Genomic DNA, 23,535 nt, shown 5'->3' with positions numbered 1-23,535 from the left:
TAGCCAACGATGACCTAAAAATCAAAGCCAAAGGCTCAGCAATCTCTTCCCTGGCTTCCCAGAGAATCCTAGGATAAATCCCATCCGGCCCCGGGGACTTATCTATTTTCACCTTGTCCAGAATTGCCAACACTTCTTCCCTACGCACCTCAATGCCATCTATTCTAATAGCCTGGGTCTCAGCATTCTCCTCCACAATATTATCTTTTTCCTGAGTGAATACTGACGAAAAGTATTCATTTAGTACCTCGCTTATCTCCTCAGCCTCCACACACAACTTCCCACCACTGTCCTTGACTGGCCCTACTCTTACCCTAGTCATTCTTTTATTCCTGACATACCTATAGAAAGCTTTTGGGTTTTCCTTGATCCTACCTGCCAAAGACTTCTCATGTCCCCTCCTTGCTCGTCTCAGCTCTCTCTTTAGATCCTTCCTCGCTTCCTTGTAACTATCAAGCGCCCCAACTGAAACTTCACGCCTCATCTTCACATAGGCCTCCTTCTTCCTCTTAACAAGCGATTCCACTTCTTTGGTAAACCACGGTTCCCTCGCTCGACCCCTTCCTCCCTGCCTGACTGGTACGTACTTATCAAGAACATGCAATAGCTGTTCCTTGAACAAGCTCCACATATCCATTGTGCCCAACCCTTGCAGCCTACTTCTCCAACCAACACATCCTAAGTCATGTCTAATGGCATCATAATTGCCCTTCCCCCAGCTATAACTCTTGCCCTGCGGGGTATACTTATCCCTTTCCATCACTAACGTAAAGGTCACCGAATTGTGGTCACTGTTTCCAAAGTGCTCACCTACCTCCAGATCTAACACCTGGCCTGGTTCATTACCCAAAACCAAATCCAATGTGGCCTCGCCTCTTGTTGGCCTGTCAACATATTGTGTCAGGAAACCCTCCTGCACACATTGTACAAAGAATGACCCATCTAATGTACTCGAACTATATCTTTTCCAGTCAATATTTGGAAAGTTAAAGTCGCCCATAACAACTACCCTGTTACTTTCGCTCTTTTCCAGAATCATCTTCGCCATCCTTTCCTCTACATCCCTAGAACTATTAGGTGGCCTATAGAAAACTCCCAACAGGGTGACCTCTCCTTTCCTATTTCTAACCTCAGCCCATACTACCTCGGAAGAAGAGTCCCCATCTAGCATCCTTTCCGCCACCGTAATACTGTCCTTGACTAGCAGCGCCACACCTCCCCCTCTTTTGCCCCCTTCTCTGAGCTTACTAAAACACCTAAACCCCGGAACCTGCAACAACCATTCCTGTCCCTGCTCTATCCATGTCTCTGAAATGGCCACAACATCGAAGTCCCAGGTACCAACCCATGCTGCCAGTTCCCCTACCTTATTTCGTATACTCCTGGCATTGAAGTAGACACACTTCAAACCACCTACCTGAACACTGGCACCCTCCTGCAAAGTCAAATCTGTGCTCCTGACCTCTATACTCTCAATCTCCCGTACCCCAAAACTACAATCCAGGTTCCCATGCCCCTGCTGAATTAGTTTAAACCCCCCCAAAGAGCACTAACAAATCTCCCCCCCAGGATATTGGTGCCCCTCAGGTTCAGATGTAGACCATCCTGTCTATAGAGGTCCCACCTTCCCCAGAAAGAGCCCCAGTTATCCAGAAATCTGAATCCCTCCCGCCTGCACCATCCCTGTAGCCACGTGTTTAATTGCTCTCTCTCCCTATTCCTCATCTCACTATCACGTGGCACGGGCAACAACCCAGAGATAACAACTCTGTTTGTTCTCGCTCTGAGCTTCCATCCTAGCTCCCTAAAGGCCTGCCTGACATCCTTGTCCCCTTTCCTACCTATGTCGTTAGTGCCAATGTGGACTACGACTTGGGGCTGCTCCCCCTCCCCCTTAAGGACCCGGAAAACACGATCCGAGACATCACGTACCCTTGCACCTGGGAGGCAACATACCAAACGTGAGTCTCTCTCGCTCCCACAAAATCTCCTATCTGTGCCCCTGACTATTGAGTCCCCAATTACTAATGTTCTACTCCTTTCCCCCCTTCCCTCCTGAGCAACAGGGACAGACTCCGTGCCAGAGGCCCGTACCCCATGGCTTACCCCTGGTAAGTCGTCCCCCCCACAAGTATCCAAAACGGTATACTTGTTACTCAGGGGAACGACCGCAGGGGGTCCCTGCACTGACTGCTTCTTCCCAGTCCCTCTTACAGTTACCCATCTATCTCCAGTCTTTGGTGTAACTATTTCCCTGAAGCTCCTATCTATGACCCCCTCTGCCTCCCGAATGATCCGAAGTTCATCCAGCTCAAGCTCCAGGTCCCTAACACGGTTTTTGAGGAGCTGGAGTTGGGTGCACTTCCCACAGATGAAATCAGTAGGGACACTGACGGCGTCCCTCACCTCAAACATTCTGCAGGAGGAGGGCTTGGCCCCTAAAGGTGCGGAGAATTCCGCACCTTTGGGGAGGCCCGACGCCAGAGTGGTTGGCGCCACTCCGCTACGCCGGGACCCCCCACCCCGCCGGGTAGAGGAGAATTTCGCCCCAGAAGTATGGGGCAGGACCAGGGCATATGTGTTTGCTTAGCCGGCTCGAGCGAACAATGCACAAACCTATCCTCAACAGCAGCCCTGCCTCGTGCCCTTATTTAAAGGAAACAAGTCAGAATTCAAGGCGTTTGTACGAACCGTAGCAGTGGGGCCTTCTACAACAGACTAATCCAATAAATAAATTTGTGACCAAAATCAAACCTCCCAAGAATCTTTTTGTCTTTTCAGCACAAGAGATGCTATAACCTCTGTTTTGGGCACTGAGGAGGGGAAAAGGACAACATTTAACAGGTGACATACTGACTGAATTGTCCGCCCTTCATGAAGCCCATTTGATCCTATAATTGAGATTATATTTGGGAGGCAAGGCAGTAGCCGCAGTAGCTTGACGTCCGTATTCAGAAGCAAAATAGGATGATATGAACTACATTCTGTCAGATCTTTATACGAAGCAGGGAAATAATGAGGCTTGAGTGAGGGTCAGGGGAAACGACCGCCGGGATGGAGAAGCATTCAACGTGTCCAAAACTAAAGGTACAAGCTTGCTCCAAGAACTTTTTATAGAATTCAATCGGAAAGCCATTGGGACCTGGGACCTTGCCAGGATGGGGGGAGCGGGGGGTGGTGGAAATGAAGGACTTGTTTTTGGAAGGTCAGCTTGGAGGAGTTGATGAAGTTTGGGATTCCACGCGGTGGGTGTCTTCAGGTATGTGCAGTTGTAGGATTTTGCAAGGAAGATTTTCTTGAAGTTTCTAGTGACATCGCCTTACTTGTGTTTTTTTTTTTACATTTTTAAAATATATTTAGAGATCCAGTTCTTTTTTTTTTCCAATTAAGGGGCAATTTAGCATGGCCAATTCACCTACCCTGCACATCTTTGGGTTGTGGGGGTGAGACCCACGCAAACATTTGGAAAATGTGCTTACTCCACACGGACAGTGACCCAGGGCTGGGATTGAACCTGGGCCCTCAACACTGTGAGGCAACAGTACTAACCACTGCACCATCAGCTGCTGCCCTCGTTGTTGTTAGTGATGAGCTGGGGGCAGGTCATTGCGGCGATTTATGGGATTCTGGAGGAGGATACGGTGTAGTCGGAGAGGGTTAAGGCCAAGTGGGAGAGGAGCTGGGGGCTGTGCTGGAGATGGGGTTTTGTAAGGTGTTGCGGATGGTGAATGCTTCAACTTTGTGTGTGGGACTGTGGTTAATACAGTTAAAGATGGTGTACCTGTTGGGGTCAAGGATGTTTGAGGAGGTAGAGGATATTTGCAAGCGATGTGGGAGAGGTACGGCCAACTATGTACATTTCTGGTTCTGCCCAAAGTTGGAGAAATTCTGTAGTTTTTTCAGCACCATGTCTCCAATTTTGGACTTGGAGCCCAGTCGCCAGGGGCCATATTTGGGGTGTTGGAACTGCAGATGGGGGTGGATGTTTTACTTCTTCTGGCTGATTGCTCGCAAGCGAATCCTGTTGGGGTGAGGGTAGCTTCTCTGTCCTGTGCCTCAGTGAGGCTTGGGGACCTGATGGAATTTCTGTATTTTGAGAAGGTGAAGTTCACCTTGCGGGAGGGGGTATTGAGGGTTCTAGAAGAGATGGGGGTCTATTTATTCTTCACTTTTAAGAGTTGGTTGCCACCAGCTGCTAGAAGATTTTGGATGGGGAGCGTTATTGTTTGAGTCAGTTGGGATTTGGTTGGTAGGGTGAGGTTGGGGGGGGGGGGGGGGGGGGGGAAGAGAGCTCTTCTGTTCTTTGTTTGAAATGTTAAAAACAGGAACGAAAATATAAAAATATACAACAAACAGAATCCCACATAGTGTAAAACCCCAATTCTAATCAAGATCTGTAAGAACTCAACTCCCAACAAGAAAAAATGAGAACAAACATGAAACACCAACAGTGTAACAATACAACATGCCTGTCAACAGAGCCAAAAACCCAATTATAACGCCACCAACGTGTCTTTCAACAAAAGAGTCCACCTGTCTCAGCACGTCAAAAATAATTTTTTCCATCAAAAGTTACTCGAGTTGAACTCAGTAGACCATCCCGAACAGGACGTCACTCTTGACTCCGTTGAACGTGACCCTTAACTAACTCTGCACCCATGTCCTGATAGAAATTGATGGAGTGGCCTTCTCACTTAAAGTCGTTGTGTTCCTTTACCCCATCGCAAAACCCCTTCCTTTAAAGCTGTGGGACCTCACTCTTCACTGCAGGCAGTGGGTCTTCAGGATGAGGCCTTGGCCGACATGTGCGACATAGGCCCGGTCCAATTCAGGTGGGGATGTGAATCCGCCCTCACTCACCATTTTGCATAACATGCCCGAGATGTATTCCATGAGCGTAGGGCCCTAAATCCCCTCTGGCAACCCCACAATCCAGATATTGTGCCTCCTGGACTTTTTTCTAGGTCATTCATCTTGGCTCTCAACAATCTATTTGTTTTGATCACCAAAGACAGTTTGTATTCCAGTGAGACAATCTGATTGCTGTGGTCCGATAAGGCCACCTCCATATTTTTGACAGTCTGATTAGTTTCCCCCAGAGCTGCTTGTATGGGGGCCAAGGCCTCTTCAATTGATTTTTTTCAGATCTTCCCGACACAATTCATTGATGCTTTTCAAATTCTTTGTGCAAGCTATTAGAAAGAACCTTGGCTGTTAATGGAGTGGACGGAGAACCAGAAACTTACTCGGCTGTTTTACTTGTCGTTGAGCTCCGAGAGGCCTCCAACTCCTTTGAGTTTCTGCTCCGAGCTTTCTTTTCCCTAACTTTTTTGGCATTTTAGTCATGAAAGACCTCTATTCTGATAACTGTATGGGCTTCTGAAGAATAAACAATACGTTGCACCAAGAAAAGGAGCAGAAAGTACAGTACTCCAGCAGGAGCCACCTTGTCTTCCCCCTGCATTGCGTCACCAGAGGTCTCTAGGCACTGAGCCATGATGCTTGTTTGGAGAGCCAGTGCAGATATAATGGCCCAAATGGCCACCACCTGGACGATAAAAATTCTGATTTCCCCAAGAAAACCATTTCTGCTCCATGGCCCCATTCCTACTAAACTGCTGACCACTGAATATCCCTCCTTTTCTCCCTTGCACATAAAAGTGTGGCTCCCATTGTAGCTAGTCATCCTTCCTTTCAAATCCACCATCAACACTGCCCTCCCCAAAATGTCCACCCCTTAACCGCTCTTGTTTGCGTACTGCTCTAAACCAGCCTCGCTGTCACTTTTTTCTCTCTCAATCTTTGACTGTCGTCTCCTCTTGAACCCTTGCCAATTTTTCATACCGGTTTCTGTTTCTGACATGGGTCATAAATGACCCTAATTTAAGTTACAACTTGTATCCTTTATGATTGTGACAGCAGTGCATTAGCTCCTCCTACAGCTTGACATATTTGTACTCCAGCACACTGTCCTCCTTAGGCTTCTTTTCGTTCCCACCTCGGTCAGATTGCTTTAGCTTTGTTCCATTCTTACCTATCCGGGTCACAGACTGTAGTTAGATGCTACTTGGAGTTCACTTTCCTCTGTGTTTTCTGCATTTTTATGCTTTTACACTTGTAGTAAAATATAACCAAAATAAATATCAAGATGGTGCAGTATTTCATGATGTTTTGTGAACGTTGTTATTAAGATTCAAAAGAACATACAACATGCCCTTCTCAATATGTTAATTAAATCGTATTAACGGAATGAAAATAGATCCTCCAGTTAGTTGTCCAATAAAGTTTATATGTTAAATTGAACACCTGGTATATTTGGTTTGTTTGTGGCCACTTAAAATTGTTTTTTCATGCGTTCAATGTTAATGAGTTCAAGTTGTTTCCTAACAGGAACAGCGCTTGAGGGAACTTGCAAAGAAATCCTATCCATCTTCTGCGACAACTGCAGCATCACCCAGTTCTACCTCTGGTGGGAGTATCAGCACGACTGCAGCCATAGACCTCTTCTCAACACCTGGTTCTTCCAACAGGTTCAAGCTTTTCAGCTATTTTTCGGCACCATAATCACCATATTTGTGTTTTTTGGCTGTCTGCTGAATTTGACCATGAGGGAGTGGGTTTCACTGCAGAGACTCAGACTGTCCTTAACCAATGATGCACATCAGGATCTTGGGGGGAAAAATAACTTTTCATGTCGATTTCTTAATGAAATTGGATAAAAGGCTGAGTCTGAAAAGTCTCTATTGATTGATCTGGACTGATCGTGGAGTATGGTAAATAATATCCGAGATTGCTGGTCCGAGGGGATGGTTTAGCTCACTGAGCTAAATCGCTGGCTTTTAAAGCAGACCAAGCAGGCCAGTAGCACGGTTCGATTCCCGTACCAGCCTCCCCGCACAGGCGGCGGAATGTGGCGACTAGGGGCTTTTCACAGTAACTTTATTGAAGCCTACTCGTGACGATAATCGATTTTCATTTCATTTCATTTATTTCAGATTGATTTGAATAATGCACACTGACATTAGTCATTGATAATGTGCAGAATCATCAGATAATATTGATACTATTATGGTAACACAGACATATTATCTGATCATTATCACATTAATGTTTGTAGAGTTTGCTGTATGCAAATTGCTGGGTGCATTTCCTACAATGCAAATGACTACGCTTCACAAAGTACTTCATTGGCTTTAAAGCACTTTCAGTAGTCAAGTCTTTGTTTCAAAGAAAATTGAGAAAGTACTAACTAAATTCGGGTTAAGTTTACAGTCCGGAGCAATAATCGAGGGGAGCAGGTCAGATGCTTTCAGTCCACACAACCTTCCTCCATCTCGCCCTCAAAACAATTTTTTTGAGCAGCCAAAACAGTTTTCCCAATGTACAGCTGAGTCACACAGATTAGGAAAGCTTGACATTCAACACCCTAATTTTTGAATAATTTCTGATAGACCGGTGTATGAACACTTTGGTTTAGTGTCCCTTGATTAAGCATGGAGGAGAACTGAGACCCACCACAAATCTATAACCCCTACTGGAGCTTCATTTGTGCCATCTGAGAAAGATTATATTAGTGTTGAAACCCATTCTCTGGTGGTCAAATTCCCTGAATGTCACTTTGTCATACATCTTGACCAAGATACAGGGGAAACTGGACCCCAGAATGATGTCAATGCCTTGAGGAGAAGGAAAGAAAGGTGATGGGGAAAGGTTTTTGTAAAGATGATTACACGAGAGATTTTTTTTTGTGTCTATATAATTTAAATTCATTCTCATCCGATTTTCCAGCTAGAAGTATTTGCTCTTGCAATGCATTCTGGTTCATATACAGTCCACTGACTCTGGTATTCTTGCTCTTAATCCCAGCTGCAACTATATTATACAGTTGTTTTCATTTGAGATTGGCATCTGGGTGTGGCATGATTGCAAGTCCTGACCTGTTTAAATGAAAGCTGATCAGCCACCGTCAGGCCTCAGCTTCCTCATTCAAGTGGGCCTGGTGTGATGCGGTCGTCTAAAACTGCTTTTCCACTCCTATAAATACAAACAGTTTCTCCAGCAGGAAATTCTGATATCTTCGAATAAAAGGTTCCGAGGGATGACTGGGAGGAGAATGGATCTCCCACCCTAATTTTTTGTATGGGGTATTCTTCCTTAATTAATTTTTACAATTGAATGGGAGTACTTGTTTTGGAACCACTTTCATCTCTTCAAAGTTCTTAATGATTGCCCATTTACCTGTTTTGAAGCCAATTTTCTAGCCATAGTTTAAAAAAAAATTTAACATACCCAATTATTTTTTTTCCAATTAAGGGGCAATTTAGCGTGGCCAATCCACCTAACCTGCACATCTTTTGGGTTGTGGGGGTGAAACCTACGCAGGCACGAGGAGAATGTGCAAACTCCACACAGACAGTGACCCAGGGCCGGGATCCGAACCCGGGTCCTCAGCGCCGTAGGCAGCCATGCTAACCACTGTGCCACCGTGCTGCCCTTTCTAGCCATAGTTGAACTTAAAATGCTTGATATTTACCTTGCTGGAATATTTACCTTGCTGGAATATTTTGAAACTCAGTAAGATGTGAAATAGATTTTAAATGCTTCACATTGTGTTCACTTGGTTTGGAGTATGAAGTATAAGCAGCTGTTTTGAATTTCTCCCTGCAGCACTTCCAAAGTGCCAAATGACTTGCTTGATCTTCAGCCAACATTTCAGCCATCCATTCAATCTATCTCAACAGTACCCCCGGCAGCTAATACATGGGGAGGTAAGGTGTCTAGAAAAATCTTTCATGTGGCAAAAAAAAACCCTGAGTCAACATTTATAAAACTTTTGCTAAATTTCATGTGTATTTTCAGAGCGTGAGATTATTTAATCAAAATGCATGAAAGATCTAAATATTGCTACTTTTGAAATTAAAACTAGTTCAAATAACAATAAAAAAATCACTATCAAGTATATCTATAAGATCTAATTGTGCAATAATGGGAAGGAATGCAGGTTTTCACGTGGATTACCACAAAAAACATTTTACTACAGAGACACACAAAACCATGCAGAACAAGTGCAAAATCTGGATAATTGCAATCTGATTTTTTAAGTGCCGTTTAAGCAGAAGGCTTTACCTATTTGTGTATCTCTTTTTCTCATTTAGGTTTTTTTTTAATTGGACCATGAGTTCCGAGTGGTAGGTGGTGTGTTTGGGTGGGGGTCGTTATGAACAAGAAACCAGACGCGCTGGGTCATTGAGCACTCGACAGTTAAAAGCTAGACACTCTTCTCGCTCTCTCTCGCTCGCGCTCGCTCGCTCTCGCTCTTTCGCCTCTTTCTCCTCTTTCTCCTCTCTCTCTCTCTTTCTCTCCTCTCTCTCTCTTTCTCTCCTCTCTCTCTTTCTCCTCTCTCTCTCTCTTTCTCCTCTCTCTCTCTCTTTCTCCTCTCTCTCTCTCTTTCTCCTCTCTCTCTCTTTCTCTCCTCTCTCTCTCTCTCTCTTTCTCTCCTCTCTCTCTCTTTCTTCTCTCTCTCTCTCCTCTCTCCTCTTTTCTCCTCTCTCTCTCTTTCTCCTCTCTCTCTCTTTCTCTCCTCTCTCTCTCTTTCTCTCTCTCGCTCTCGCTCTCGCTCTCGCTCTCGCTCTCGCTCTCGCTCTCGCTCTCGCTCTCGCTCTCGCTCTCGCTCTCGCTCTCGCTCTCGCTCTCGCTCTCGCTCTCGCTCTCGCTCTCTCTCCCTCTCTCTTTCTCCTCTCTCTCTCTCGCTCTCTCGCTCTCTCTTTCTCCCCTCTCTCTCTCTTCCTCTCTCTCTCTCTCTCTCTCTCTCTCTCTCTTCTCTCTCTCTCTCTCTCTTTCTCTCTCTCTCTCTCTTTCTCCTCTCTCTCCTCTCTCTCTCTCTCTCTCCTCTCTCCTCTCTCTCCTCTCTCTCTCTCTTTCTCCTCTCTCGCTCTCTCTCTCGCTCTCTCTTTCTCCTCTCGCTCTCTCTCTTTCTCCTCTCTCTCTCTCTCTCTCTCTCTCCTCTCTCTCTCTCTCTCTCTCGCTCTCTCTCCCTCTCTCTTTTCTCCTCTCTCTCTCTCGCTCTCTCTCGCTCTCTCTTTCTCCTCTCTCTCTCTCTCTCTCTTTCTCCTCTCTCGCTCTCTCTCTCGCTCTCTCTCCCTCTCTCTTTCTCCTCTCTCTCTCTCGCTCTCTCTCTCTCTCTCTCTCTCTCTCTCTCTCTCTCTCTCTCTCTCTCTCTCTCTCTCTCTCTCTCTCTTTCTCCTTCTCTTTCTCCTCTCTCGCTCTCTCTCGCTCTCTCTCTCTCTCTCTTTCTCCTCTCTCTCTCTCTCTTTCTCCTCTCTCTCTCTCTCTCTCTCTCTCTCTCTCTCTCTCTCTCTCTCTCTCTTTCTCCTCTCTTCTCTCTCTCTCTTTCTCCTCTCTTCTCTCTCTCTCTTTCTCTCTCCTCTCTTTCTCTCTCTCTCTCTCCTCTCTCTCTCTCTCTCTCTCTCTCTCTCTCTCTCTCTCTCTCTCTCTCTCTCTCTCTCTCTCTCTCTCTCTCTCTCTCTCTCTCTCTCTCTCTCTCTCTCTCTCTCTCTCCTTCCCCCCCCCAACCAGGTTTCCTGCTCTACTGCCAGTCTTATAGATGGCTTGTTTGTTGAGAGAACCTGCAATAGAGGGACAAGGAGATCCTGCCGGTTTCGGGGGGGGGGGGGGGGGTTATAGGGTAAATTGTTGGACTGGGAGGACAATCCCCGGCTCCTCCAGGCAGTGCTGTCAGGACATTTATTTTATGGATCAAGTTCTTCTTTTTCCCTGCCAAGCTTCTTGAGGGCAGACAAGCCCAGCCAACATGAATTGGAAATAAAAAGTTGTTAAAATGTAAACCCACGGTCACCTTGACTAATTTCAACCCACCACCTGAGAGTGATTTGATTTAAAATGGGTTGGAGTCGGGTTTTAATTTTTTAGAATTTAAACTTCGCACTTGACCTGAACCCACCTACCTTTAAAGGTATAGAAACTTGAGAAAATCGTCTGTGTACATATGGTCGAAGTATATGTGGTCTAAATATGGGTTAGCTTCCAAGAGTAAGTTGATGGCATTACCTTTCTTGACCCCTTTGAACTCCCCTTTGAACTCCCCTTTGAGTTGCCAGACTGCATATCCAATGCCCAGTCTTGGATGATCTGTAATTTCCTTCAATTGAACCGTGGAAAGACTGAAACCATTGTCTTTGGCTTTGGCCACAATATCCCTACTATTCCTATTAATTCCATTCACAGCCCTGGCACCTTTCTTCAGCTAAACCAAATTGCTTGTAACCTCACTGAGCTATTTAACCACGAGCTGAACTTTGACCTGATATTCGTCCTCATCCCAAATACATTCAGCCTGTGTCCTTGCATGCTCCCACTGTTCTTAGATTTTGGCTTCCTTTAATTCCACTCCACCTTGAGTCAGTTGGTCCCAAAGTGTGGCAAGCTCTCCCAATATTTCTCTATAATGCTGTCTATGTTTCCAGTTATTAACTTTTTGTAGTGCTTTGGTATGTGATTTTAATTGAATTGTTGAATGCTGTTGGTAGTTTTTCTTATCACACGAGTTGGTGAATTGGACTTTTCATTGGAGAACAAAACTTAATCATTGACTATTTGCGTTGATGACAATTTTTTTGAAGTACGGACATATGAGGTCTTTTAAGGGGCATGACATTATAGTAGTCACAAAACAGGGGGGGGGGGCATTGTCAGTGGTGCATTCATATCATTTACTGTTTGTGGAATTCATGGTGTGCACAACCTGGCTGCTGTGTTGCCCATGCAGCAAAAATACTGACAATTGAAAATCATAGAAACCCTATAATGCAGAAGGCCATGCAGCCCATTGAGTCTGCACAAACCCTTTGAAAGAGCATCTTACCCAAGCCCCCACCCTATCCCCTGCAACCCCGTAACCCCACCTGACCTATGCATCCCTGGACACTGGGGGACAATTTTAGCGTGGCCAATTCACTGACCTGCTCATCTTTGGACTGTGGGAGGAAATTGCAGGGCTCAGAGGAAACCCACGCAGACACGGGGAGAACGTGCAAACTCCACACAGACACCCAAGACTGAAATTGATTCTGGGTCCCTGGTGCTGTGAGTCAGCAGTGCTAACCACTGTGCTCCCCTAAAATAGTTGGTTTAAATGCTATAGATCATCCTAAAGAATCAAAGGGTATGATATCGAAGGGAATGATTGTTATTTTTTTTCTATATAGATCCGTTTTTATGCTGAACCAGTTGCACACTTGTTAACGTTTGACGTCCAGATAAGAGAAAAGTTAAAATTAAGTACATTTTTGAAATCATAGCTGTAAGAATAACATTTTAAAATAATAGCTCATCCAGTGTGAACATGTTCAAATGTTCGATTTCCGTCATGAGAAATAGCTGTCAAAAATTAATTCTAGTCCAGGGTCATATGATTGACTAGGTGGTTAACCCTGCAAGAAATTAAGCGATCTTAAAAAAAATAAATAAAATAAAATGTATCCATCCATAATCTGCTTAAATTTACTAAGTAATGCAGGTATTTTACTCTGTGTTCTTGCCATCCATCTATTGAATAATGAAGCAGGGAAAACTAGCCCTCTGTTATTGTGAGTATCTAAAATACCTGTTGATATTTTGTCCAGATAATTTCTATGAGAATCTGCGGTGATCTTCCTGTGAAAGGAAGCAAATGCTCATAAAACGTGTCTAGATAGTAAAGTGAAGATCATGGCACTCCAGTTTGCCTGCTTTGTTGGAAACATTTACTCCTCCGTCATATAGAATTAAAAAAAACAAGTTTATTAAGAAATGTTCATTTTAAATAAACCCACCGGAACCAATTAACTGATATAACACAATAGGAGAAAGAGACAAACAAGCAAAAATACATTAGCCCAAAAAAATAAACTAAACCCCTTAACAGCTGACTGCTCCTTTAAAAAGGCAATGAATGGCTGCCATTTAGCTAGAATTCTTCAATCGATCCTCTAATGGTGTACTTGATTGACCGTCTCCAAATGTAGAAAAAAGCATGAGGTCACCCAACCATGCCGAGACACTAGGAGGCGTAGGAGACCTCTACCAAGCAGAAATTGTCTACGAGCTGTTGGCGAGGTGAAGGCGAGGACATCTGCCTTCACCCCGACTGAAGCACTAAATCTACATTGAGTATCTCCGACATGGTGTTAAAGAAAGAGACCCAGAAGTTTACCAACTTGGCAAGACCAGACCAAGTGTGTGTGGTTAGCCGGCCCCCGGGAGCAGCGCGCACATTTATCCTCCATTCCAGAGAAGAATCCACTCATCCTCACTTTAGTCAGATGTGCCCTGTGCACCACCTTGATTTGAATCAAATTTAGCCGAACACATGAAGACATGGAGTTGACCCTGTGAAGGGCCTCACTCCTTACTCAGCATCCAAAGTCGGACCCAATTCACCGTCCCATTTTGCCCTTGCCTCACTCAACCGAGCTGACACAACTGAGAGGATATGGCCATATCTACCTGAAATAGTCCCCCATCAGACCCGGCCAAAATCAAAATCTCTTCACCAGGGAAAAGGGTGGTGCCAAGGGAAAAGAGGGGAACACCTTGCACGAATAATCGTGAATCTGCAAAGACTGGAACCAGGCAGCTGAAATTTCTCTGCCAGTTCCTTAAAACTAGCAAATCTCCCATCCACGAAAAGGTCTACAAACCTTTTCAAACCCTTCCCCTCCTATGACTTAAACGTTGAATCCAAACCCACTGACAGAAAAAGGTGGTTTTTGCAGATGGGAGCTAGCGAAGACCAGTAACAGAGCTAGAAATGCTTTGCAATTCTCTGGGTGGGGAGGACCACTGGATTTGTGGAAGATCTCGCCAGAGAGAAAGGCACTGATGCAGTAACTATTGCACGAAGGGCAGAAACATTGCAGGCAGGAGCTTGCTCCCATTTGTCCCCATACGAAACCAGGATCACTGAACCACAATAATATCTTCTGAATATTGGCTCCCAATAGTAAAACAATAAATTGGGTAGAACCAAACCCCTGATTGTCTATCTCTGTAGAGCTCAGCCCCTGTACCCCACCAGAGAGTCACCTGTCCGCCTTTGGAGGCAGACATGATCTTAGAGACAGAAAACAGAACCCTTTTATTTATTAATATTGTCACACCCCTGCACCTCCTATTGAAACCTGAATGAAAGACTTGTCCTACCCACCCCTTCCTCAACCTTGTCTGGTTCCTGACCCGCAAATGAGTCCATAGAATCCCTGCAGTGCAGATAGAGGCCATTTGGCCCATTGAGCCTGCGCCGACCCTCTGAAAGATCAACCTACCCGTCAGATCCCCCTAACCCCACTGAACAGGGACATCCCTAGTCACTAAGGGACAATTTGGTGAATGGCCAATCCACCTAACGTGCACATCTTTGGAGTCTTGCAAAAACACCACATTGGAGTTTAAACTCTTACGGCGAGCCAATACTCTCAACCTTTTCACTGGGTCACTCAACCCTCAAACGTTCCAGGTGATCCAACGGATTCGGGGTCTCCCACCCCCCCATCTCAATCTGGAGTCACCCATTTCCAAGGGAGATTATCCAAAAGATGCGTAAAAGCTACAGCCACCAGGCCCACCCAAGATGACTGCTAAACCAGATCAAAAGACTGAACAAAGAATCTGCAGGCAGCGTCAACAAACTACTTCCACCCTCACACTCCCATTGCCATCGTTCTTGTGTACTACCATATCCAAATACACATAAAAATAAAGGCATGCCAAACACAAACAACTACAATCTACTTCTAACAAGCCTAAACAAAGCAAGAACTCTGAGGCCATTGTCTAAGAAACCAACCCTTCAAAAACGCTCCTGTTAGCTAATTCCTGGATTATAGGGAGGCTCCCAACTAGAATTAAGAAAAGTGATTGCAAACAACAAAATAATAAAACACCATAAATCATTGCTCTCCGAAAGGGAGCTGTATATTATAACAAACAAAACAAAACCCCACATAGAACTAAACCCCAAATTTAAGCACAAAATGTTAAAACTTCAACCCCAACAAGAACAGGAAAACGAAAGAACAAACATGGAACCCCAATAATGCAACAATCCCCAACACTTATACTGCACCCAACCCGTGTTTCTTAACAAAAGAATTCACTTCTGGCGCATAAAGTAAATAGTACTTTCCATCGAATGTCACTCTTAGCCGAGCCAGATAGACCATAACAAACTGGACTCCACTTTTATCCAGGGCGGCCTTGGCTCTATTGAACACAGTCCTCTTCTTCGCTAGCTCCGCTGTCATGTCTTGGTAGAAGCTGATGGCGTGGTCCTTCCATTTGAAGTCTCGATGCTCCATCGCCCATCTCAGAACTCGCTCTTTCTCTTTGAAGCTATGGAACTTCACTATTACCACACGCAGTGGCTCCTCAGGACGATGCCTCTGCCGAGTGTACAGTGGCGTGGTCCAACTCAGGAGTGAATGGAACCCCCCATCCCCATCATTTTGCTGAACATCTCTGTGAAGTACACCGTGCCTTCCATCCCTCTGGCAGCCCCAAAATTTGATTTGCCTCCTGGACCGATTCTCTAAATCATTCGCATTGGCCTTCAACTACTTATCCATTTCAGTCACTGAAGCCATCTCTTCCTGTGAGGCAATATGATCACTGTGTGGTGCAAGGGCCACTTTCATATCTTTAACTGCAGCTCCATGGGCTTCCCACGGTTTCACTTGGATGGGGACCAAGGCCTTCTCCATTGATTTTTGGGTCCTTAACACAATCTGCCAGTGTTTATCAAATTCCTTTGCCAAGCTACTCTAAAGCAGCTCGTCCATTAGTGGAGAGCCCAGAGCCCCAGAGGCTGGCTCCGTCATTATATCTGCTGACAAACTCTGAGAGGATTCCGTCGACGAACTTATGCTGACCACCTTCTGCCCCCTGAACTTTCTGGGTATTTCAATGATATTGGATCCCTATTCCAATAATTATTTTGGTTTTCAAAAGCAGATACTGCCTGATACTGAGAGAAAAGGGCAAAAAGTGCAGTATTCTAGCAGGAGCCACCTTGTTTGTGTCTTTCTCCTACGTTGCACCATTGGAGGTCCCCTCACTCATCTAGGATGATGGATAAAACATTTTGGAAAAAATCCGTACTAGTATGTTTTTAATTGATATATCCAAAGATGTAGCAAGTTTGATTTTTAAAAGTCTTAAAGTCTATTTAATATTGTCTAAACTTAATAATAATTACTTATTGTCACAAGTAGGCTTCAATGAAGTTACTGTGAAAAGCCCCTAGTCGCCACATTCCGGCGCCAATTTGGGGAGGCTGGTACGGGAATTGAATCCGCGCTGCTGGCTGTGTTCTGCATTATAAACCAGCTCGTTAGCCCAGTGTGCTAAACCAGCCCCCAGGTTAGTTCTGATAAACCTTTTTTCCAACCAGTTCCCAGGTTAGTTCTGACAAACCTTTTTGCAAGCCAGAAAGAATGAGATTTAAGGATCATTTGGATTGTCAGCTGTAGTATCTCCCGCAGCCCAGTTGCTTTTTGGATGCAATCCGTACACAAAATTGCATCTTGTTGGCATTTTGTTTGTTGGAGCATGATAGCTTTCACATTGCTTCTGCTCCTTGCCACTGTGCTGAGCAAAGCTTCAATCTTTGCACACAGTAAGTAACATTTAGGATAAATTATGCCTCGTATATCCTAATACATTCAAGAACCATTACTGTAGGAAATCTAACCTTCCTGTCAGATATGGAATGATGTGCACTTGATAAACATAATGTACAGAAAATGTTCAAAACTCGTAGGTAAGGTAGCATCTGTGGTGAGAGCAGGAGTTAATGTTTCACGTTGATGACTTTTAGAGTAAAAAGGGTAGGGTGGGGGAAAGAACAAACGAGGCCAAAAGTGGTGATGGTTCAAGGAACAAGGAGTTAGTTTGGGATCAGTAAAGAAATAGAAGATGGGACCAGAAGAGGTGTAAATGGTAACTGCAGAATTATTACTAGCTGTCTGAGAAAATTGGAGCATTTTATATGATCTAACATCTCTAAGTGCCAGTTATTGTTTGTTATAGGTAATTTATTCATGATGAAAGATTTATCATCTCATTAAAATATATCAATTGAATTAACCTTTGTGCCCAGTTTATAAAGCTAATATTCTTTCAAAAGTCAAAATGGAGAGAAAGAAAATGCAGTAATCTGGTATCCTTGCTGGTTTAGTTTAAGTGCTGGTGATGGATATTCTTTCTGTGTGAATCATGTGTTTGTCAATATTAGCTAAAACCGATAGCCAGTTGCGAGAATTCCTTTCCATATTATACCATCATATGCCAACTGTTAATTAGTCACTTGCAGCTGCAGCTATATTTGCAACTTTTCCAAAATCTTAATAGAAAATAGTGGAAACATCAAAAACTGAGCAATGTTAGAAAATAAAGGCTAGTGTGTGTGTGTAATTACACAACACAGTGGCTGGTCTGATCATTCCACTATTCATGATTCATTTATAAAGCTAGCTTCTGTTTCTCCTGAACGATAACCCAGATGCTGTGGTTTAGCCTTGACTGCAGAATGCAGCTGGATGTTTATGCAAGAATTAATTCAGTATATTTTACATTTGGCACATTTGGCTTGATATGCATCCGTTATTAAATATTGCAATTAATGAGTAACGGTTTACAATAAAAGCTTAGCTGATGGCGCTACATGTCAGACTCCAGCAGTCTGATTTCAAACAATATATTGAGAGATTTAATAAGGTGGAGGCGAGAGACACTGGGCCTAAATGTCTAAAATTCCTGTTAGTTTAAATATAAACTGGCCCAACTGGAGAAAGTGTTCATTGTTCTGAAAAAAAGAGACTTCACCAGACTTCCTTCACCAGACTTTTTGTGGTAAGAAGGAAAGGTTTCCTTTGACATGACTATCAGAGATGTTGGTTCAGTGCTGACAGATGTTGATTTGTTACTGACAAACAGATTAATAGTTGATCTTTATAGCATATATTATTTGCGTATTGTTACTATGTAGGGATTACGAAGATTTGTAGTAATTGCAATACAGATTCACTGTGAAAGTGCTTTTGAATGACGGGTAGTTTTCTGAATTTTGCTGCTTGATCTTCTTTGGGACTCCAGAAATATATATATATATATTGAATATATATATATATAGAGGCTGTTGTAGTCCTTCGCTTGTTTTTGTTTAACTAGTGCTCAGACAATTGCACTAAAATGTATGCATATGTGTCAATGTTCACTTGTGAGAGGGACCGTGTGGGTATAGGAATTAGGGAGAAGGACTGTAATAAAATTAAAGAGATTAACATAGACAGAGAGAAGGTTCTGAGTGGTCTGGGAGGCTTAAAAGTAGATAAACCTGCAGGGCCAGATGAAATTATCCCAGGCTGCTGATTGAGGCCAGGAAGGAAATGGCAGGGGCACTAGCAATAATTTAAATTCCTTTCTGGCCGCAGGAGAGGTGCCGAAGGACTGGAGGAGAGCCAATGTGGTATCGTTATTCAAGAAGGGAGGAACGGATTAAACTAGTAAAGTACAGGCCAGTCAGCCTAACCTCCGTGTTGGAGAAACTATTGGAAGCAATTCTGAGACAGAATTAATCTGCATTTGGAGAGGCAGAGGATTAATCAGGAACAGTCAGCATGGTTTTGTTAAGGGGAGGTCATGTCTGACCAACTTGATTGAATTTTTTGAAGAAATGACCAGGTGTGTAGATGAAATAAATGCAACTACTTGGACTTTAGCAAGGGTTTTGATAAGGTCCCACGTGGGCGACTGATAGAGAAGGTAAGAGCCTTTGGGAGCAAAGGAAATTTAGCAAATTGGATCCAAAATTGGCTGAGTGGCAGGAAACAGAGGGTGATGGTCGAGGGGTGCCTGATTGGAAACCTGTATCCAGAGGAGTCCCACAGGGATCAGTGTTGGGGACCTTGCTGTGAGTGGTTTATATAAATTATTTAGATATGAATATAGTAGGGTTGATTAGTAAGTTTGCAGGTGTTAACTAAAATTGGCGTGATGGTAAATAGTAAGGAGGATAGCCTTTGATTGCAGGAGGCTATAGACGGGCTGGTCAAATGGGCTAATTAGTGGCACATGGTATTCAATCCGGATAAGTGTGAGGTGATGCATTTGGATAGGACAAACAGGACAAGGAAATACATGATAAACGGCATGACCCTGGGCAGCACAGAGGATCAAAGGGATCTTGGTGTACATGTACATCGGTCCCTTAAGGTAGCAGAGCAGGTGGGTGCTGGTTAAGAAGGCCTATGGAATACTTGCTGAGGCACAGGATTTAAGAGCAGGAAAGTTATGCTGGAACTGTATGGAATGTTGGGCACACTAGAATATTGTGTGCAGTTCTGGAATCCACATTATAGGAGGGATATGATAGCACTGGAAAGGGTGCAGAGTAGATTTACCCGGATGTTGCCTGGGCTGGAGAATTTGAGTTGTGAAGAGAGATTAGATAGACTTGGATAGTTTTCCTTGGAGGAGAGGAGACTTAGGAGGATGCGATTGACTATATAAAATTTCAAGGGGCATAGGTAGAGTAGACCGGAAGAAACTTTTCCTCTTGGTGGAGGGATCAATGACCAGGGGGCATAGATTTGGGTAAGGGGCAGGAGGTTCAGAGGGGATGTGAGGAAAAACTTTTTTTTACCCAGGGGGTTGTGGGAGTTTAGAACTCGTTGCCTCAAAAGTGGTGGAGACAGAGATCCTAATGCCATTTAAGAAGTATTTAGATGTGCATGTGCAATCCCAGGGCATACAAGGCATTGGGCCAAGTGCTGAAAAATGGGATTATAATAAGTTAGGTGGTTGTTTTTGACTGTCGCTGACGTGATGGCTGAAGGGTCTTTTCTGTGCTATACGACTCTATGGGCGTAATGTGGCGAGAAACCAATTATCACCATTTAAGCCCCATTTCCATACAATTAATGAGCCACCCGTCCTTCACTGGCTCCCCAGCAAGTGCTCTCACTGGCGCAGATTAGTACTCCTTTTTCAAAACGTGAACCTGACTGAAGGGAGCCGAGGACGGGAGTAGCATATTTGCTCACAGGCAAAGAGACCGGGGTGCTGTGCTTGCCACCCCAGTGCTCGGTGTGGGGGGGGGCGCAACTGGGGATACAATCCCTTGCAGCATCACCATGCCAACCCTGAAGCTGAAATTTATTGCGGGGCAACCCCTGTCCCTGCCTGTCTGGCCCACTGAACACCCATAACCCCACCGACTGCCGAGGGTCTGGCTTTGCAGCTGAAGGCTGTTGCTAATAGGGAATTGGCAGTCGTGGTTAAGTGAGCACTTGGCACATGGCAAATGGGTTCCGTGGGTAGGTGGGCCATGTAGCATGTGGGAGTCATTGCCTAGAATTCCGATCGCACCTTGATGCCTGAACACTGTGGGAGTCAACACCCAGGGCATGAGACACAGCTCCCGGGACATGACCACGAGGAGGAAGTGGGGTTTGCCTGGAGAGACAGACAAAGGGTCCGGGGGTCAGCCTGTATTGCGGAAAAAGTGACAGAGGCATCATAATGTTTGTTTAAAAAGTTATTTAATGTGCTGTACAATACCCCATTCCCGATAGTGCTGACCCCTGCAGGCTCCCTACCCCGGTGCCCTCGGTGAAGCTCAACGTGCCTGGCCCTCCTAGCTGTACCACTACATCTTGGTGTTTCCCCAGGATGCACATCTGAGGTGGAGGCAGCTCTAAGGAGGTGAGGATTCTCAAGTCCTTCACCCCACCGCCAGTCTGGGCCCTATCCCGCCGAATATGGGTGAGCTTTTCCTGAGGGGACACAGAGAGGACATAATTAGCCACACGCGTGATTCACAGTTGTAGGGTGGGAGTGAAGGGAGGGTTGGGGTGGAGAGAAGTTGGAGGGAGTGCTAGAGGGGGATGGAGGGAGTGTTGCGGGTCACCTGGGGGGGGGGGGAATGCTCCCCTTGGGGGGTGGGGGATTGATGTCTGCTCAATCGTGCCGCCCGGTGTAGGTCATTGACCACCTTGCGACACTGGAGGCCTGTCCTCCTGGTCACACTGCCCAAACTGATGTTGCCGCCACCACGTCCCAGGCAGTATTTGCTGCCTTGTGGCTCATGCTCCGGGACCCTCGGAGGAACAGGACAACCACCGCATCCAGGAGCCTCCCCAGGTCGTCAGCATCCCCGAATCTTGGGGTTGGACTCTTTGGCGCCATTGTTGCAAGCTGGACGGGGATGGCTGAGCAAATGCAGTTTAAGTGCTGTTCAATGTTGTTAGCTGGGGGGGGGGGTTCTGGCGAGAGTAGTCCCGGTGAATCAACTGACGAGCCTGCATTCGGGGCAAGAAGCCTGTGAGACCTCGTTGAGTGGACCAATTAACGTTGAATAGTGTTGATGGCCTCGCTGTGCCGAGTGCCGGGAAACCCGCGGCAATTCCCGTTCCCTACAACACTTGGAAATTGTTCTGGAGAATTGCGCCCTATGACTCTAACCCAGGGGTGGGCAAACTACGGCCCGCGGGCCGCATGCGGCCCGCCAAAGGTATTTCTGCGGCCCACCAAGTCATTTTAAAAAAAAATTAAAAATTTTTTTTTTTTTTTTTTTTTTTTTTTTTTTTTTTTTTTTTTTTTTTTTTTTTTTAAGGTTAATGGGGGGGGGCTGTTGGGTTACTTACTGGTATAGGGTGGATACGTTGACTTGAGTAGGGTGATCATTGCTCGGCACAACGTCGAGGGCCGAAGGGCCTGTTCTGTGCTGTACTGTTCTATATGAGGCGCCCAGAATCATAACCGGGTGAAGTAATTATTTTACTTAATATACTATGCGGCCCTTTGTGAATTATGAATTTCTGAATGTGGCCCTTGCACGGAAAAGTTTGCCCACCCCTGCTCTAACCCATATCCAAGGTTGATGGACATATCACTGGCTGGTTAAATTATATGTGTGGTTAGATGAAGCAGCTAATGTTTGAGGTCAAAGTCATTCATATACTTGCTTGCAGTCACTTTAATTTTACGTGATGCCCGATTTCTCCACCACACTATTTTCTCCTTTCCTCCTAGGTAAGAGAAAGAAAACAGCTGTTGTCTCTAACTTTTTCCCAAGTGTTATTTTTCTTTTGAACACGAGAGTTCCTTATTTATATTAGAACATAATTGTTTATTAAGGGTGGACAGCAATTGACTTTTTTCATCTAATGGCCTGTGTGAGGTTTAGGAATTCCTATTGCTGGTTGTGCATGAAGTTGAAACCAAGTACAAAGAACTGTAAACATAGCAATATCCAGAGTTTAAACTAATGTTTGTGTGTTTGAATATTGCATGAAACAATCTTAAAGGATATTATTTGTTTGCATGAACAATTTGAAACCACCGATAAGAGGGATATAGTATGTACATATACATAAGCTTTACAGACGGACTGTACAAAACAATACTCCTTCATTGAATTGATAAAAAGGGGAAAGAAATTTGACACAGTGAAATATTCAAGTAATGACAAATAGTGCACAAATTTAACAAGAACAAGATTTCACATTAGCAATCAACTTGTCGAACCCTTCTCACATTGAAAATATATCCCTTGACTAAGTTGTTTTCTGTCTTGTGACTTGATTGTTTCTTTGCTTTTCCTTGTTTTGTTTCTGCTTTCTTTACTGTTGCTGTTTATAGATCCTTTCTCCTCTTCTGGTGCTGGTGATGAAGCCATTCCAAGCTTAAACCCTTTTCTTACGAAAGCTGATGATGTTCTAAATACCACTGTCGCCTTCTCAGATGGTGTCACCTTTACTTCTAGGACGCATAGCCATGAAATGTTTGGTAAAGCCCTAACTATTTAGTTATATTTTCTACCAGGACCAGTTTAAAATTTGCTTAATTATTGAAACTTGTTTCGGTATTTCAAGAATTTGAATCTATGAATACATGCAATTTCTTGATTCTCCAGATCATTTCAATCCTTTTACTGAGCCAAGTTCTTCTGTTGCCACAAAATCTGAATACACTCCTCGGCTAGACCGTTTTGTCTCAGGTACTCCGATGGAACGTTTTTCCACTACAATATCTATGTTTTCTCAAATCCGAAAACATAGCGCAGTAGTTTTTGAAAGTTATAACAGAAATGATTTTTAAAAAAAAATAAAGTAACTGAGTTAGGCCTCTTCCTTTTCTGGTATTCCAATTTATACAGCAATTATTCGGCACTGTTCTAAGCATTGAAATTTTTATGCAAAGCGAACAATTATGTTCAAGTAGGTCAGTTCTTAAGAATTAGTCCAGTTTATTCACATTGGTTGGATTGTTAATTCATTATTCGTCTATTTATCATTGCATTTATCCACAGGAGTTGATATCCTAGAGTTTTACATTGGATCAGTTTTTGAGTGCTTTATCAAAACTGCATGATAATATTAGATCGACTGTCTTCTTAAAAAAAACCTTGTAGTCTACATGCAGGTCGTTTTGCAGTGTGCATTTCTAAGGAACAAACTGCAGTAATAGCATCTTTGCATC

At 44.3% G+C, this 23,535-nt stretch overlaps 1 protein-coding gene across 22 annotated transcripts in view; it reads left to right on the top strand.

The window, feature by feature from the left end:
• The window catches only part of picalma (phosphatidylinositol binding clathrin assembly protein a), a 161,830-nt gene that overhangs the window by 87,823 nt on the left and 50,472 nt on the right, over nucleotides 1–23,535 (top strand). For 12 of the 22 annotated variants that reach the window (XM_038818475.1, XM_038818477.1, XM_038818483.1 and 9 more), the window contains exons 11-14: nucleotides 6,391–6,530; nucleotides 8,668–8,768; nucleotides 22,696–22,842; nucleotides 22,970–23,053. In XM_038818475.1, coding sequence (XP_038674403.1) covers nucleotides 6,391–6,530; nucleotides 8,668–8,768; nucleotides 22,696–22,842; nucleotides 22,970–23,053 — 472 coding nt within the window. Of the gene's footprint in view, nucleotides 1–6,390; nucleotides 6,531–8,667; nucleotides 8,769–12,224; nucleotides 14,239–22,695; nucleotides 22,843–22,969; nucleotides 23,054–23,535 lie in introns of those variants that run through there. The other 10 variants (XM_038818492.1, XM_038818488.1, XM_038818487.1 and 7 more) reach the window with 4 other exon arrangements.

This window comes from Scyliorhinus canicula, chromosome 14 (genome assembly GCF_902713615.1).
Source record: "Scyliorhinus canicula chromosome 14, sScyCan1.1, whole genome shotgun sequence".
Classification (NCBI taxonomy): Eukaryota; Metazoa; Chordata; class Chondrichthyes; order Carcharhiniformes; family Scyliorhinidae; genus Scyliorhinus; species Scyliorhinus canicula.
Note: the sequence above shows the minus strand (reverse complement) of the source record. Positions and strands in the feature narration are given on the sequence as shown.